General features: G+C 41.0%; 1 protein-coding gene across 1 annotated transcript in view; it reads right to left on the reverse strand.

Annotated features, from left to right (window-relative positions):
* Nucleotides 1–19,140, reverse strand: part of PHLPP1 (PH domain and leucine rich repeat protein phosphatase 1) — a 65,336-nt gene that overhangs the window by 42,816 nt on the left and 3,380 nt on the right. Inside the window, exon 4 of the mRNA XM_010181275.1 lies at nucleotides 4,519–4,685. Within this exon, the coding sequence (XP_010179577.1) occupies nucleotides 4,519–4,685 (167 nt within the window). The remainder of the gene's footprint in view (nucleotides 1–4,518; nucleotides 4,686–19,140) is intronic.

Genomic DNA, 19,140 nt, shown 5'->3' on the forward strand with positions numbered 1-19,140 from the left:
GAACTAGGACAAGGATCAAGGCACTGGTTTCCTTAAAGCACAGGAGTATACATCCAGGAATAGCTACTTCAGCTGTCCTTCTCCAGGGCATCTACTGGAAATGATCTGTGGAGCCTTCGGTGTGTCATTAATCCACCTGACTTTCTTTGTAACCTCAGTTTCAGACACTAAATGCAATAATCTCAACTGCACTAGACTCTGAGACCAATCAAGTGGCAGGCTGGAGACTTTCTTTGCTGCTCCTTGATGACCACGGATAAACTGGGATCAAACTACCTCTCACACCAGTTGGGTCGCTAACGCTATTCCCTCCTCACTCTCTAGCAACATAAATCTTCTCCGAGCAATGACTGCATTTCCAATTACCTACGTACTGCACAATGGGTTTGCAAGGAGGGTTTAGCTTGAGGAACACCCAGATTCTGGGTTTTCAGATAAAAACAGCTATCCTATAGTTGGAAGTAGCAAGGGATTTCAGAAACACTTGTTTCAATATCTCAGAGTCCTTTAGCCTTCTCATACCCTACAGATGCAGCTTCAAGTTACTGCCACTGACCCAGTGGAGTTTCAGCTGAGATGCCAGAGAAGACAGTAAATCTCTGAAGAGGATCTGGGAGAGAAAAGACATCAACTGATCTTAAGATAAAAATCCACAATCACTGTTAATAATTAACCACCACAATCGGAACAACAACTTGTTCTTCAGATAAAATTGGCAAGCATCATTTTGTTTATCGTTAAAACAAACTTTGTGGTTTATTACATCCTCCCTTTCTTTTTTTGCTCTCTTTTTTTTTAATCTGCAACAGGCTTGTATTAAAAATCCACATACTGACAACTTACTCTTCAATATTAACAGGCAGTCAGTATTCTTGATGCCAACAATTTTTTTCCAAAAGCACTGACTGAAACAATTACGTGTATGTATAAAGCGTCCTTAGTCCAGTGAAGCAGAGCAAGAGTAAATAAAGAGCATGGTTTATACACTTGCTTCAGACCTAGAGCAACAGTACTCTGCAAAACTAGCAAGCCTGAACTCTTGTTTGCATTCCAGAACAAGAGCTGTGAGGCTGCAGTGTAGTTAAGGGGAAAGTGAAGTTTGGGAACACAGTGTACATAGAAATCTCAAATTCATGGTTTAAAAAAATGCACCAACCAACATTTAAAAAGTGTAAGCAATAAAATTTGTGACAACTTAGCAGAATATCTTCAACTGCTTAAGCTGCAGTACACAGGAGCTAAAACACAAAGGGTTTTAAGGCAAATTCTGGCTCAATTTGGGTATTGCATGAAGAAGGCATGGCAGCTGCTTCTAACACTTCCACAGCCAAGCAATCTTTCAACTGGGGAATCTCCTCTCTCCCCCAAAGAGAAAAACATCCTTTCTTGTCATTTGGAAAAGCTACTGTGAGGGAGAACAAGAACCAAAATGTGATGTGTTCTTTTTCAACACAGACGAATTTTCAGACTGCCTACTCTCATATGTAGAATGACATATGTATTCCCTGGTAAGTAGGAAAAGAATGCAGGCAGCTGTATGTACCTTTCAACATTCAGACAGTTCAGCTACAGAAGTTCACAGCTGCAGAGTATTTCCAGCAACAGAACTTAAAAGTTTGAATGAACAGCAAAGCAAGTGAAAGCGTAGCTACTGGGAAGAGAAAGTGCATCTGCACCTCTGTAAACCTCCACATACCACCAGCAATTCAGTCTCTGAGACAGGGATTTTTCATTTATGTCATGTACTGAGCAGGAATAAATATTTTATTCAGAAATGCAATAAATTATGTTATTTTAACAACTGAAAGAAGTAACTTCATAAACAAAAGGAGGTATTCTTGGGTTTTTTTCCCAGTCCATTGCTGACTATACCTGCCAAGTCAGTGCATATGTCAGCAACTCATTATGATGACCCAGCTGCTTTTAAGTCTACTCAGTGGGTAGCTGAAAAGCTGGTATTTACTTCTGTCTTCAACATACCTCTTGTTTTGAAATCCAGCATTCATGAGCATTAGTTAAATTAGCAACTAAAGTGATTTATTAAGAGGAACAACTAGCATCAAGAGCTGCTTACAGCAAGACTATTTTTCCTAGACTGCCCTACTAACCAGATTTTAATCTAAAATAGTGCCAGGAAGGGCAGGTATATAAATGCCAATGCATTTTGCTCATAACATCAAATGTTATGAACACATGGTTATTTTGGAGTCCTAAATACTTCTGGGCTTGATTCACTGGTGCTGTGCCCTGTGTGTGGCTGCAATTTAGCAATTAAGAATTTAGTATAACAGCCAACAGTACCAAATCAGAACAGCAGAGATTTTGTACTTGCTTTGCAGTGGTTTGAAAGAACATGGACAAACAAAAACAAAACAAAACAAGACTTTTGGTTTATCCAGTCAAGGTTTACCTCGTGTAACCCCCAAAAGACCTGAAAATGGTTTTATTAAATTGGATTAAAAAACAAAAAAGAGTCAGACAAACAACAACTTGTGCTCCCAAGGAATGACTGAGCTTCCCTTACCTTGAACATGCTTTCATACCAGGATTCACTAATAGTTTCAAAAAGATGTAGTGTTCTCTTCTTGCTAGGTAGTTGTGTATTTACTCACTACAGAAAAGCAGACCTACAGCAGCAGTCAGGCTGGCTCAAGGCTTTTCAGCAGCACAGGTAAAACTCAGGTTTTCCCACTCTAAGGAGAAGAAACCAGGACTGTGTCTCTTAGGGCAGGAGGGAGGGCTCCAGGGCCAGGCTGGTGCTTTCGCTGCTGTTGGGAGGCAAGGGAGAATGGTTGGGGCACTGGTCCTCCTAACCCCCAGCAGGAACCAGCACCTCACACAGCCCCTTCCACCAGCACAGCAACGGGAACAGCAGCAATTTCCAGCCACTGACTGCCCGCGTGATGCCACCTCTGCTGGGTGGAAACAAGGCTGGAGGACATCAGCAGTGGCAAAGGCAAGCTGTTCAGCGTCAAGGGGCACAGTTGAGGCACTGGCTCTGATCCACTGAAACAGTGCCACGTAACCTTCCTAGGCACTCATTTCTTGTGCTCCCGTGCCTTCTCGGCAAGATCAAAGCAACGGAGGCAGAGCAGATTTCCACTCGCTGACAGAATAGGATCAGCTCTCAGAAGAACGAGACAATCAGTCTTGCACCCGTTCACCCTCACACCACTTCTCCAGATTTCCTGATGCACAGTCTCAAAACAGGAGAGTTTTCTTTGGCCACTCAAACTCTTTCATTCTTGCACAATCAAGCACACAGTAGTGAGAAAAAAAATTAACAATTTATTAACTTTAAGCAAGACTCTTCAGCTGTTCCTACAACTGTAGCACAAAAAGAACATTAAACAAATAATGAACATCACCCATCACATTATTTATAAATTATTTCTTATCCCTGACAGAATTAGCTATATATAGATGGACAAAATATAATCAAGTATCTTCTGTACACTTTCTGATATTTAAGAAGGAAAAAATCATAAAAATTGATTAAAGACATTAATTATCTGTCCACATTCATCAACTGATGCTAAAATTCCACTTGCTATCCGGAAACCTACACTGACATTCACAGAACATTTAACGCAGCATTCCTCTCCAGACTGTGTTCATAAGCTCTTGAAATCACTGCCTGCTTTGTTTGTGAAGCAGACCTGCTGGGTTCATTCATCTTCCATTATGCCAAATCTTCTGTTTTTCCAGAACAAAATTGGAATCATATAAAAATACAACAGCCTGCATAATCCATCTTGTATTTTTCAGTTGTTTTTCAATGAGAAAGGGATTTAGAAGTGTGGTTTAAAACATTAAAACAGGCTCATCCATGAGGTATTCTGCAATTCAGTTACCACTGAAATTAAAAAAGAGTTTTATATTCAGTATGGAAACATTAATCTTTCTGAATACAGAAAGCCTTCTGATTCCACAGTTCTGGGACACATACATTAAATCATTCAGATCACCAAACATGCTGCTGTCTACCCATTTGTTACATCCTCAGATGAACTGCAGTGGAAAGAACAACTGGAAGGTCATAGTTACTAGAAAAGAAGAATTAAGGCTGAGCAGAGTAGAAAGAGGACAGGAATTGGGCTGAATTTATTTAATCTGGGCTTTCTTTGCTTGGGGGGTTGCTAAAAACTTGTAAGTAAAGCCACAGGCAGTAACTGTTCCTACCTAGAATGACCCCTTTGATGGGCAGCTCACCAACTCACATTCACTCATGTGAGTCAAAGGTTGAGGAACTACAGTCTGGCCTTGTAGGTAGATAAAAACAACACATTCTGAAAACAGCATTTTAAATCGAAAATAGCCTTCTATTTACAAGAAAAACATTAAATTTCTCATGAAAGCTAGCCTGTTTCTAACACACAGAGTCAACCGATTTCTAAAGCGCTACAGCCAGGCCAATCCTCTGCAAGAGGAGGTAGTAACTTTTTAGGGAAGTTCCTGCAGACCAGTGGTCAGTTGGCTCCAAGGGCAGAGAAAACCAGTAGTACCATTTCACTTTACCTTTGTAATTCACTAAGCGCTCTACTTGTGGATGGGCTAGGGTTTAGCCTCAGGAAGTTCTGCTTTAAATTGAGATGAGTGAGGTCTTGGCTATAAAACAGGTTGGCAGGCAGGTGCTCCAGGCTGCAGCATGAAAGATCCACTGAGCTTATGCGTTGGGATGCAACCTGGAAGTCAAGAGGTACACCAATATGTTAATACTGCAATAAAACAAGCTCATTTCCTTCACCCCTTCTAGTACAAGATAAATTGTTTCTAAGCACAGCACAAGTCAGTGTTGGCATATATAGCTCATCTAACACCGTTTACACGATTGCTGCGAGTTATGCCATGGTCTCTTGCTTTGCCTCAGTGCAAAAACCAGGCCCACAGATGGCTATAGCAGGGGCAAAGAGCAAAGGTCTGACAAAGTAATAAGTGAAAAGGATTCATTTTCATCAATGAAGTTATGTGATACTCTACAACCAGAAAAAAAGATATAAGATTTTACACAACCTTCAGTTAAGTCCTTTAGTTAAGCAAGTAACAGCAGCAAAAACATAGTGCAGACGTCTCCAATACTGCTGCACGACTGGTCAGTATACCCAAGTGAGTGGAGGTGAGAGGATAACAGTCGTCATCCTCTCTTAGTTTCAAGGGTCAAAAGTTGATATTAAATGGCAGAATAAAGTGGTATCCCACTTATATCTTACTGGAGAAAAAAGGTATTGCAACAGCAGCAAAGCACCAATCACTCATCTCTTCTCAATGAATTAAGAAACTGTCCAAGAGTGATAAAAATGTGACAAAAACAAAACTAAGACTTGGGGGTTGAACACTGTTGCCTAGAAAGGGGCAGGTAAAACATAGCCTATAGAGGCTAAAGAAATGGTACCATCTAGCACTACATATAGCTAGCATCATTGATACAGCTGGGTGACCTACATTCTACTTTAAGAATTCACTTATTTATTAACGTAGTACAGCAGCACAAGGCAGTGAGGATGGTCACAAGAGGAGAGGTCAAATGCTGGAAGGATGAGAGGCACTTTTAGAGCAGGCATGGCTTAGACCAAAGGAGGAGCAAACAACTTCACCACCATTTTATACTTCTGCGACTGCACCCAAACAATCACATTTTCTGTTGGCTGCTCACTGCAAGAGAAGCAGTCATTTAATTTTGTCACTGGCACTTTCACTGGCCTCACATGCTAGGACTCTGGAAGTACAGACACCACATCTAAGGGACAAAAAGGGAATAAACCCAACAAGGCATAACCCATGCCCAGTGACAGTCTGCGAGAGCTTCTGAACTCAATGGAGACAGCACCGAACCTTCTGGTCAGAGATACAGCTCTTGCCATGAAGTACCTTGAACCTTGAAGTACCATCGTGTATTGCTGACACAAATGAAGTAGCTTGTCACTGACAGAAAGGAAAGGAGCTTTTTCTTTTCTTTTTTTTTTCTTTTTTTTTTTTTTTTCCCTCTCCAGTGCAAGCTACACAGGCCTCAGGATAAGTGGTCCCTGTTATAAACACACAGCCATAAGCTCAGAGAGGAACAGACGATGCAGTGTTTTTCTCTAATGCGACTGTTAATAATCCAGTCCTCCCACATCCATTAAAATGCTCAAATTTTTGTTACTCAATTAGTTCAGTCCTTTTGTTACTGCAGCTACTATTTTTCTTCCCCTTGTAGTATTAGACAAAAATTATTCACAGGCTACTCTGAGCAGTCATTTCTGGAAGCCAGGTACTCAGCCTATTTATGGTTCCAGAACCTGCCCAGTACAGTACAGTTCTCATCACACAGAAAACACAAGAGGTGAGAAAGCTCTGACACCTGTGAAATTAAAAAGGAAAATGTGTAATTTCAGGTGTAATGCTTACATACGCTGTTGTTTCAGCTACTTGTTTGGAACGTGCCATGAACAGCAATAAGCAACCCAGCAGTGCTTAGCTAGGCACGTCATGCTAAAAATACCTAAAATACCAGAACTGGTAACTCTGAGTGTGAACCATGAAAAAGCAGCTGAACAAATCCAAATTCTGCTCACATCTCAAAAAAGGATGCAAATCCTTTCTTAAAGTCATCAAGCCCTGTGAAAAAGATCTAGTTAAAAGTAATTTTGTTCTTACAAGTTGTATGTTATGGTTATTTTTTGTTTGCTTTTTTGTTGGTTTTTGTTTGTTTGTTTTCATTAAAGGGATCACTTTGTTGTATGAATAATTTAATTAAGTTTTTCATGCAATTGACGTATACTGAATGATGCCTCTACCAAAAAGATAACTGTAGAAGTAAAAACCACAGTTTAAAAGGTGTTCTGGAATCAACTATGATTTTATTGAAGTGTTTTTCATTAGCAGTACTCTAAGAATTAACTTCTGAATTGTTAGAAGGAATGCTCGTATAGACAAACATTCTCACAGGCAGGTCTAAAGACTTTTCATTGCTCAATACTGTTCTGTAACAATTTCCTAGAGAACAGAGGAACAAGATGAAAACCAAAGAGTGACAAAGGAGAAAAACATCTTAACAATAATTTCTTTGGTTCACCAGAAACTTTCATCAGTTGTTTTGAAGTTGAGTATTGAAATTATATTGTTCCCAAATCAAACAACAGAGGGATATTTCAGTCTTGCAATCATCTCCAATTGATGTAAACGCAGTAAGACTGTGCATGCATGTGCTTGCTCTTGCTTATAAAGAGCAAAGCATTTTTCTAAAATATGATGCAGTTTTTAATAAAGCATTGGGTTTCCTTGACTCACTGTAGGGAATCACTGCAGAGATAAGCTGATAAAGGATAAGAAAATGCTGACTAGAGTATCCCTCACAGCCAGAGAATAAAGAGTATCTGGAGGAAGGGACATTATCTGCAGAAAGTAGGGTTTCCACTGGAAGAAAAACAAAATCCAAGACATTCCACTGTAGATAAATAGTCCCACAAGTTATATGGGCTGTGCTCAACAGTCAAAAATAGTGCAGAGGGTCAGTGTGGTAGCAATGCCAGACGGAAAGGCTTTACAGATACACATGGAACCTGCACCAAGTGCTTACTGAGGCTTCTTTGGGGTTTTCTTTTGGACAGCTCAGAAGTGTAACTCTTCTATATGCTTTACATACATACACAAAAACAAAACCAGAAGCAGTACACTTCACAACTCCCCAGGCAAAAGAAGCCATTGCCCAGACCAACCGCTCCCAAACATCTACCATCACACCCTGAACCGCACACAACCGTAACACTTGTTCTCACATGAAACTCCTGCTGCGCTCCCAGTGCATGTAACACGGGGGCAGTGGCTGGGGCAGTGACCTGCTGGGACGATGGCGGACGACAGCCTCCCAGTTTCGGCAGCTACAGCGCGAGCTGCAGGGCCAGCACCTGTCTGCGTCAGGGATGGGAGACACGCCACAGTGTGGCAGCAGGGCAGCTGGGACACATAGCAAAGTCTCCTACTTTTGAAGCCCACTTTTCAGTTGGGATTTTTAATCACCACAAATATAAAGAAACAAGATTAAACGTGCAGCTTTCTCCACTCCCCAGATACAATTTTTAAACACTTTATGGTCAATCATTGTATTGCAATGTCTCCTATCGTAATACTAGAGGAGTAGCAACAAGGCAAGGCCAAATTCAACTTTGCACGTCAAACTGCAAAGTCCAGTGGAAGACTTTTTCCAGTTCCTGCTGCAACAGGATGTTTTAAGTTCTTTTCTGGGGGGTCTGCATGTGAGTACGGCATACTGAAGTGTAGTTTTGAAGAAGAGGTACACAACTATAGCACATGCACTACAAAGAGCCCTGGATCTATCCACTGCAAACACCAAAGAACTGTCATGCTTTCAAGTTTACTCCAACAGTAATAAGATACAGCTTTATTCTGCAGATACCACCTCAAATAAGAGGTCTTTCCCTCCCTTGGGCAGTACATCTTCTGCTACTCCCCATCTAAGAGCTGCACAGATGGCAAAGAACCAGGAGTCTCCCAGATAGGAAAACTCACTTTTAAACATGTATTACTTGTGCCACAACAGTACTTGCAAGTAAAAACAATGATTCACAAATGCCAGCAGTACCTTAACTAGAAAAAGGTTTTGCTAAGTTGTTTCGGTTTTAATATTCTTCTATTGTTATTTTTGAAAAGGAAACAGCATTTCAAAACTGGTGAAAGTATGGTATGGGTTCACTGTAAATCTTTAGCAGCTGGCAATAAAAATACAGAAAAATTCTTGTATCAACCAATATTCTTGCTCCTTCTTGCTACACAGGGTCAAAATACCATTTTGCTTTGTCTGTCAGTATAATGCCACCTCTGTCACCAAGCTATGCACAAGACTGATTACTGCCTTTGTTTTAAAGGCTTGGCTACACTACAAAAATGATCTGTTGCTGACAATGGATGTCAGCAATGGACACAACTGAACCCAGCTGTATGGACAAATACAGGCCTTGTTTACACAAGGACATCTTTTGGTGTGATCTGTGGTGTGAATTTAAACCAATGTAATTATGTCTTTTTCCTGTTTACCCTCATCCCATTCCCTATAGCTCTATTCAGATAAGAAACTACTATTTAGGACTTCAACAGAGGACAATTAAAATAACTAAACAGCCCACACTGTACAGGCAGCCAAATTCCCAGTCTGTTTGAACTGAGTTGATGATGTTAAATTACACCTGCTGTAGACATGCTAATGCAAAGGCAGTGTAATTTTTCTCTTTTAGAATTTGTTTTTAAATAGTTCGATAATATCACATCCCACCAATGCCTGCGTAAGGCTTAACTAAACAGTGATACATGGGCTTGAAATAGCTAAATTAACTGCTTAGAGCAAACAGGTTCTCCTCGCCTCAAAACCAACCTTGCTTCAAATCCTAATCCTCTTTTTTATTCAAACATCAAAGCCCCACTCAGCAGAGAGGCTTCCCTCCACTGAGCTGAACCCCACAGCCTGGAAACACATTGGTGCTCTCAGCCACAGACAAAAGCTGAGGAAACGTTCAGACTGGCAAACATGCTAATGCCAAAAGTCTTCATGAAAGAGGGGAAAAATATAAAAAGGTTTTCTTTTTCTTTAAAGCTATGCATTTTCACTTTTAAATGATAGCTTTCAAAATAGGTGCAGTCCAAAGGGTGAAAAGGTAATGGCGTTTCTGGCCTCTCCTTTTTGTTTCAAACATTACATTAGATGCATGCTAACTCAAGCTAAGGACCTTGCAAAGAAAAGATAAGACTCAGCAGAGGCTTGAAAGCACATCACTCAGATTCCCAGACTCACCAGGCAATGCCACAGGTAAGAGCCGTATTTGCCTCCTAAGAGGAAGGGGGGGAAGCACACGTCAGTGTGGCAACACGCACAAGGCACAAGCTTCTTGCCCCATCTCTCCTCTGCAAGCGATGCAGCCAAAAGCCTCTGGTACAACCACCAGTCTCACTCCAGTGAGACTCAGGGGCACAAAGACGATGATAATGATGAATATTATTATTATTATTGGCAAATGTGTGTGGCGAAGGGGGAAAAGTGGAGGTAATGAAGCAGAAGTTGCGCTACTTTACCCTTCACGGTAGAAGTCCAGAAGAAATTTTATAGACCTGAAAGTCAGTGTCCCAGGTTTAGCATCAAGACCTTGAAAGTGAGAATTTGTCAAAAAAAGTGATATTCATCACCTGCCATTTGGAAATGTTTGGTAGTAGTTGGAAGTCATGACCAGAATATAAGTATTTTTGTTCCTCCAGGAAGAAAAGTGCTCTTCTTTTAGAGATGAAGTACTGGTCTCAGTATTACACAGGGAGTGATGCCAACACTGCTACCTTGGAGGCAGTCATGCTGGGATGTTCACACTGACAAGATCCCTGCAAGGACAAGGCTTAAGATGCAACATGGAGTTAAAGGACAGTAATTAGTTGTAACATTAAGCTACTTATAATTCAGACATGTGAACCTCCATGTGGTGGAGTAAGGAATATTAACATCCCTAAAAGAGCTCAACTGAGAGCAATTCATCTGTAAACATTGCAGAGCAGGTGACAGTTCCAGAAAAATTGAGAAATACCCCTTTTTCTTCTTACAACTTGTGTTAGACTTAATTTTTTACCAAGACAAGCTGCTGTACTGCCAGCAAGGAGACTTTATGATGAGCACCCCTCCAGCAAAGACTTATTGAAGTATTTACTACAGATTTCAGCCACTTGCCAGTGAGACTTGCAATAATTGTTCACATCTCTGAGCCTCCCCAGCATCACATAGAGAGAAGGTTGTGGGGTTTTGTTTGCTTGTTTTAAATAAGAGGTTGCGCTAGGTCCTCAGTTTCTGACCTAGGTTCTCCTAACACAACTGAATCATATGGAGAAATTCTACGGTGAGATGAACTCTCTTCATGCCATTATTTCATAAGAACTCAGAAAGGCCTTCGCACCCAAGTGTTTTATAATACAAATAATCATAAGTATAGATCCACAGGCCCGAGGGCCTAAAACTGGTCTCTAGCACTCATTCCCTCTTCTTCCTGGAGACCTTCCTCCTTCTCTCACTGACTACAGAAGCAGCCTAAGGAGACCAAACGTCCCTAAAACTAGTTTCTGCACTTAATTCCTCTCCTTTTTTCCTCCCTGCTAGACTTTGCTTGGAAAGGCTCTAAGTGTTAAAGCCATTCAGTTTCAAGACCAACTCAGTTATCACCTTATATGCACCCAAGTACTGTGTAATTTATGTCAGTCCCTGCAACCCTCCCCGGCCTCCTGGGATCTGTTCACCACAGACACTTAGTTCCCCTGAGCTTCATTAAAAGAAAAGTTACATTCCCCCGCTCACTCCCACCCCTCTACCTCCAGAGATTACTGGGGGGATCCTCCTGGATTGCACACACCTTAAAAAGGTAACATCTGTAACACCTCACTGAGCTTCTACTTGCAAGCCATGGTGATGCTTTCCTCTATTTATGCAAGAGCTGCACAAATTCAGCTTCAATAATATCTGAACCTGATTTAGAGGCTTCAAAAGATGCTGAAAGCTGTTCCAAATGTGTGGGCGATACCTAGTTTTCTGCTCTCACTCTTGGCTGCAATACTTCAATAACTACTGTATTATTAACTGAAGGCAGCAAGTCCAAAACAAGGACCACAGCCTCTCTAAGTTTCAGCAAGGAAGAAGAAAAAAATTACAGTAGTGAAGGTATAGTTTGGCTGGAACAGAAATGAAGAGCAAAGCTGGAAGTCACCAATTACACCACTTTAGAAACAGCTGAACTGTTTTTGACATGGCAACCAACCAGCTGAGCCAAAACACCAGGCTTCCCTCCTGAACCATTGAGAGAGAGACTACAGTGAAACACAGTCAGAAGTTCATTCCCAAAACATCAGCTAACCTCTAACAACAAAAAGCACAAAATAATAGGTTTTGCGGTGAAAGAGGAAGAAGAACACTTTCAAGTTTTACCATCAAAAGAGAAATAAAACTGGCTTCAAGTTTGCTTTACCCAATCTTCTCTGCTTTTCGAGTTGAGGTAACAAGAAGCCACCCATAGCAAGAATGATCAGATCTGACCTCAGAGCAAAGGTCCCAAATATCGAAGATTTCGTGCACACACGAAAAAAGGAAGTCAAGTTCCACATGGAAACCAGGGGTTTGTTTATGTTCAAATACTTGTAATCACCACTAAAAGGAAGCTGTTGGTTTATTTTGGGGGATCTATTTTTAGAGAAAGCATTATCTCAATATTGTCATTTTATGGTATTAGAGGAAAAAATGGTTTCCTCGTACTAAACTTAGAGTCACCACATTTCCTGTAAGTAAGGATCAGGTCAAAAAAAGACCCACTGAAAAATGAGAAAATCTTCAAGGGTTCTTTCTTCTTCACCAGAGATGGAATCAACAGTTGCAAAAAGGCAAATGGTGCTTCGTTGTCTTGCAAATGTGAAGAAACCTGGATCGTCACTATATACAAAAACCCCAAGCTTTTTGCAGACCCTTGGGTTTGGCTGAAGGCTATTTTGAAAAGATGTCACTGATGCTGGCGTTATACTAAATTCCTTTTTAGTTCGCACCAGTAGAGAGACTCATTTTCAAGCCTCCAAGCGCTACTGGCATAAGAAACAAACCAGCTACTGCACAGTCACCCTCTCAGTGACCAGCACATCGCTGACCTCCAACCTGGCCCCAACACACACAAACACTGTAGCCCAGAATGTACCCACCATGGTACATTCAAACACATGGAATAAGACTATAAAGTTATCAGAAAATGTCAGAAACTCCTAAATGCAATACAAATAGAGTGTTTGCTGCACACAACAGTTCTCTGCAGAATTATCCAAGGGAATAACCAGCAAAGGTGAAAGCAAAAATACAAATCCAGAAATTCCGATCTCATGGAAACTACGGTAAAGTTCTCTACAGTTTTGCTCTAAAAGAGGGATATCCATCACTTTGGAGGCTAAACAGACATCTGCAGAGGAGATACTGCATCCAGTGACTCTAGGGTATAAACTGACAGCACTATAGCAAGTAACATCCCAAATAACTTTGAATAAACTACTTTTTCCTTGCCTATGATTTTTCCCCACACTTGCCACTGGCACTGCTCTGTGGTCAAGGCTTTGGAAGAAGGTATTTTGAGGTAGATCTGAGCAGTAAGCATTAGAAAAGCCTGTCCTTAATGCCTCCAGAGAAAACAGAGGTTTGGTAATAAAAATCCCTGCAATGATGGACTCTATAAAGATGCTACAGCTCATTGTGGTATCTAGAAACGCACATAAAACAGATCAATGAGCTAGCAGGCAAGCCAAGGCAAGTACCATGTAGGTCTAATTTAACCATGAGACTAGGGGCTTCAAGTCTCCTTTACAGGCTGAAGGCTGTATTTTGTACCAAAGAACTCTGCAAAGCCTGCTTCCCAACTGAAGCTGGAGTCTGAACTTCAGTCTCTCTCCGGGTTGACCATACCCTCCCTCAGACATTAGCATCTGACAGTATCTGAAATAATGAAGAAACTCTATGCACAAGTGGATACAGACAGCTTACTACTACTTTCCTCAACAAGCAAAATCTTCTGTGCTGAAGGAAAAGGCAGTCCCACATGTGACAATCTTCCACTAACTCAAAGGTGGATGAAGCACAGATCAGGAAAGATGGCAACTACTGCTCCTGCACTACTTACTTGTAGAGTATAAACTATTGGGTTGGCCAAAAAGCAATTGTGGGCTTTTTTTTTACTAGATGGACATACGTGTCTTGAAGAGTATCTAACATAATTTTAAACCTCAAATTCATGATGTAACTTTACAGCTGACAGTTCAAGCTTGTTTTAGAAAAAGAAACCGCACAATTTTGTTAACGTTTCCTTGGCATCGATTTCAAAACGAAAAACCAACAGGAATATTTTTGTCGTATTTTGCTGTATTACTTCAGAAAAGGAAAAAACACTGTGCAAGTTCATAAAAAGTTGTGATGCGTATGGTGAAGATGCCTTAAAACTATGGTAGTGTCAAAATTGGTTTGCTAAATTTCAGCTGAGAGATTTTGATGTTAAAGATGCACCAAGCTCACAAAGTCAATAATGACAAAATAAAGGCACTGACTGAATCCAATCAGTGTTTAACAACACAAGAGATTGCTGATAATCTTAATATATTGAAATTGGGTTGAAAATCACTTAAAGCAACTTGAATACATCAAGAAGCTCGGATACCATATGAGCTCAAAGAAATTAATCTTGCCAAGCACACGGACATCCACAATTCTCTTGAAACATGAATAAAATGATCCATTTTTGAAACATATATCACACCACGACAAATGGATCATCTACAACAATGAATGAAAAAGATCGTGGAGCAAGTGTTATGAACCAGCCCAAAGCACTTCAAAAGCAGATATTCACCAAAGGAAGGTGATGCTGTCAGTCTGGTGGGATTTCAAAGGCGGTGTGTATTTTGCATTGCTTCCAAGGAACCAAACCATTCATTTGGAGGTGTACTGTCCTCAACTGGATAAATTACAGGATGCCATCAAACAGAAGCATCCAGAATTGGTGAAACGCCAAGGTGTCCTCCATGATAATGCCAGACCAGATACAAGTTTGGTCACTCATCAAAAATTGCTGCAGCTTGGACGGGATGCGTTACCACATCCACCATATTCACCAGACCTGGTGCCATCAGACTGCCATTTCTTTTGTTCTTTACAGAACAACTTGACTGGTAAAACCTTCACTGCTGCTGAGGATATCAAATTGTTCTTGGAACTCTATTTTTGCTGAGAAAGGTAAGAACTTTTTTGAGCACAGAATCGTGAAGTCGCCTGAAAGATGGCAAGAGGTAATTGAACCAAATGGATGACATATTGTTCAATAAAGTTTCTGTCTCCCATGAAAAATTCACTTTTCATTTAATCAAGAAAAAAAAAACGCAATTACTTTTTGGCCAATGCGATAAATTCAAACCTGTGGTTATTGTCTGCAAGTCTCACAGTGGAAATACATTTATGAAGAGTGCATTCTGCACTGACATGAAAGGAATAAGACCAATATGACAGCAAGCCCTTCTCCCTTGAATTTGCTATCAAAATAAACACAATACACACTGGCATCGTAATTTAGTCTCTCCTTCCCCACAGCAGGCCAGGGTTGCGTGGAACACCACAGGCATTTCGACTGTGGACTGGAAGACAAAGGTGAATAAAACAGGGAAGGGAAAATACAAAGGCATGCAGGAGAGTAAGTTTGATAGTTTTTAAATCAAGGATTTCTTTTTGGATATTCCTCCTATTTTAAACAGAAGAGTTCTGTGTGCAAGTGCCAATCCACCCTGGCCTCATACAACAGCTCACAGCCCACTGACTACGCTGTCACTACAGCCATAGCTGCACAACTCGGCGTGGGAAGCGGTCGCTGGTGCTGTACACCTCTACCTATCTACACGTACAATGTGGCCGTGCACAGGCAGCTTACATGAGGCGGTCATGCAGTATTTACAGCCCTCACCTCTCACCGCCTGCCTTCCTCTACCTGCCCCGTTGAGCCGAGCGCTAAAGTAGGAACTGACTGTTGTGTGAAGCTCTTGACACAGGTTCTTCTCAGGCCAAGAGGGGAGAAGTTCTGTGGGGTCGGATACACCGTATCAGCATGCCCAGGGATGCAGACCATTTCCAGAAAGATAAAATTCTGTATGTAACACATCCCTGCTTAAGCTCTACGATACTGTATTTGAGACAAACACTCAAATCACATTTTCACAGAATCACAGAATGGTTTGGGTTGGACGCTCATCCTTAAAGCCCATCTAGTCCACCCTCCCTGCCATAGGCAGGGACACCTCCCACCAGACCAGGTTGCTCAAAGCCCCATCCAACCTGACCTTGAACACTTCCAGGGAGGCGCCATCCACAACTTCCCTGGGCAACCTGTTTCAGTGTCTCACCACCCTTACAGTAAAGAATTTCTTCCCAATATCTAGTCTAAATCTACCCTCTTTCAGTTTAAAACCATTCCCCCTTGTCCTATCACTACCTGCCCTGGTAAAAGTCCCTCCCCAGCTTTCCTGTTTTAAGTGTATGTCTTGGAACATGGCGGACTGATAACCCTTTTTACTCCGGCCAAGCCATCCATGTCATGAGTTGTGGAGTAGTCAACACTTAAACAGCAATTTCACATGTTGAAAAACATTAAAGGTTTGCTTTTAGAAGTGTCAAACAGCAGAAGCTCACTACCGTACCCAAAATATAAGCCTCATGACAGCAAGTTCCACAACCCTGTAACACCATATACTTAAATCCTCTCTCTCTTCTGCTTTTTGTCTCTTTTTAGTTTTCTGAAGTGGCAAACAAGGAAAGCCTTCATCATGTCCTCTTCACTGTTAACGGCACATTTTTCGCCCATCCTTCTGCATTTCACATTCAAGTGGTGAACAGCGGTAGATCAGAATCGCTCTGCAAGCAACTGTGCAGGTTCCAGAACTTTCACACCAACTTTACGCAGACAAAATTCTTTAAAGCCACGAAGATATCCCTTTCTTCCCCCTCTGCTCCCCTCCCAGTTGCATAAGCTTATTTTTCAACTTTTGGCAACAGAACGAATGTATTAGATCACAAAGGACCAAATCTGCTGTTGTTTTCCATTTGAGCTTCCTTAATTAGGACTCCAGTATTTGGAAAGCAAAATGAAAGAAATGCACTGTGGTATAGAAATATCAATATTAACGAACAAGCCACATTTCTAGCTTTTAAAAATATTCTGTTTGAGGCTAAATCAGCATATCTAAAAGTGACCTATTTGGAGTAAGTATGTCATCGAGTTCGCTATTTAGGTCAGTATTTGTGCAATAATTCCAGTCCATCCTGCAAACGGGAGTTCTGTTCACCTCAGGACCCACACACAGAGGAAAACCAAACTTAACACCCATTGACAACCCCCTTCCAAAAATTTACTGGAGCAGAGCACGAGAGCTGTCTTGGCTAAGATGGATTTCACTGTTAGAATGAGTCAGATTATACAGGAACTGTGCTCATTTTTAATGAAATTGAGCCCAAGTCTCTGCAAAAATGAATTCAAATCTTCTGTAGCGTGCATGTATTTATTGCAGGAGTGATGCGTTAGGATGTCTCATTCTGGAACACCGCTAAAATGTCAACATTGCCAATATTCTGCGGAGAGAAAGACTGCAGGGCAAGCATTCTTTGCAAAGCCTCCTTTCAAGATTAAGGTTGTTATTTAAAAGTTAAAATAACATCATCTTCTAGCACTTTTGAAGTATACAGAAGACAGACAGGTTTTTTTCCATAGTTAAAAACTGAATTGAGCAACTGTAATGAAATATTTTACCAGGGATCTCCTTCTGCATTAAAATTTAGAATTAAAATCTTTCATTACACTTGTAAGTATCAGAAGCCTCTGTTTTCAGCAGCACACATCAGGAGTACGAAGGACTGCAGAAAAACTATCACTGAACATGAGTTAACATGAATGTCAGTTTCAAAGTAAATGCTATTAAATGACACCTGTATTTAAAATACAGTCTTAAATATTATTCGTAAGAATTCACAAAAATGCAAGTACCAAATACACCACCACGATTAAAGAAGAACCTGTAACTTGTGACCCAGCTCATAACAAGCAACCTAGAAGCTTGGAGAGAGCCGTAACATCTCTCTTCCTAAATTTGCTTGCCTTTAGACATACAATGCTCTACATGGTACTTTCTTGGTTAGCACAAATATTGCAGCTTCTGTGAACTGGAGTGGCCTCCAAACACATGACGCAGACTACCTTAAACAAATATCAGGTTTTTCGTGCATGAGAATGCTGACTTGCCTGAACGGCAGAGCTGAAGATGAAACTTCTCATGTATTTGTACACGTAAATCAGGGACTACGCACGTTACAATTAGGCACGTGGACAGGAACAGCATCAGCTGGAGGAAGTTTGAATTACTTCTGCAGCATTGCTAGTTTCTCTGTTTCTGTTCTTCAGAAACAGTGTTACTGCACAGCACTTCCCACACAACTGCCTTGCATACAATCATGCTTGTCTCTGTTTTTCAGTCTAAGGATAGAAAACCCAAACATTAAGAAAGCAACTTGAAGCAGCAAAGTACTGTTTCAAAAATCCGTGAATCCAGAATGCCAACTCTCAGTGTTTGGGGCTGGGAGGTGGAAAGATGGGGACAACGAAGCATCATTTTTTTTCCTCAAAGCAATGTTTTACCAACAAAAAGAATAGCATAGTGAGTTTCCTCAGTTCTGACAGTCTGAAAAGACACTTCAGACTATGTAATTTTTTTCTACTCTTACATAAGAAAAATGAGAGGATACCATGAGTGCATGGGGATATGTTCTCATGCTGGCTACCGTCCCGATGCTGTTAGTCATTTGGGTGAACCAGAGAGAAAGAGAGAAGCACAGCATGGCACAGAACAAGCTTGCACTGCCAGTAATTCAGAGGGGCTTTCTGGCCATTTATCTCCGCTTCTGAAGTTCATTGTTTTCCACTGTTTTTCTCACTCATTAGATTTGCTTTTCATTTATCTGATGTCAAAGCCTCTGGAGATGAAAGGGCACAACTCTCCCAGAGAGAGCCACAAAGCGGCAAGAACTCAAAAACCTGACAGGCCGTGCCTCCCCATCTCATAAAACATGCCTTGGGGATTTTTACCTTGAGGCTCAACAGACCTGAGCAGGGATGCCAGAGCAGTGTCTTTAAAGAGAATTTTAAAACTTCCTAGGGAAATCAGAAGGACATTTTAAATGACGCATGTGTTGGGAGGTGCAATAGTTACTGCTCAAAGAAAGCCTGATATAATAATCAAACCTCTTAGATAAATCCACAAGCCAGGTTGTACCACTGGCAAGAGGCTGGACAGTACATTATTGCAATCTAAAAAGACAGAGCAGATCTAGTGTGCCATAAATATCTCTAAGTAGTACTACATAAAAGCAAGTTGCTTTAGCATAGTAAAAAGCATGAACGGACAGTTCTATCAAGTATAAAATTAATGGGCAGTTTAGGCCCAACTAGAAAACCAGAGTGCTGACAGAACAGCAAAAGAATTTCTATGGGAAAAATAAATTTAAAAAATCAGTGGTTCAAGACACGTAAATTTTAGAGTGGGTATACCAAAAAGTGGCAGGGATTAAGAGACAGA

Source organism: Mesitornis unicolor, unplaced genomic scaffold (assembly GCF_000695765.1).
Source record: "Mesitornis unicolor isolate BGI_N332 unplaced genomic scaffold, ASM69576v1 scaffold3713, whole genome shotgun sequence".
Taxonomy (NCBI): Eukaryota; Metazoa; Chordata; class Aves; order Mesitornithiformes; family Mesitornithidae; genus Mesitornis; species Mesitornis unicolor.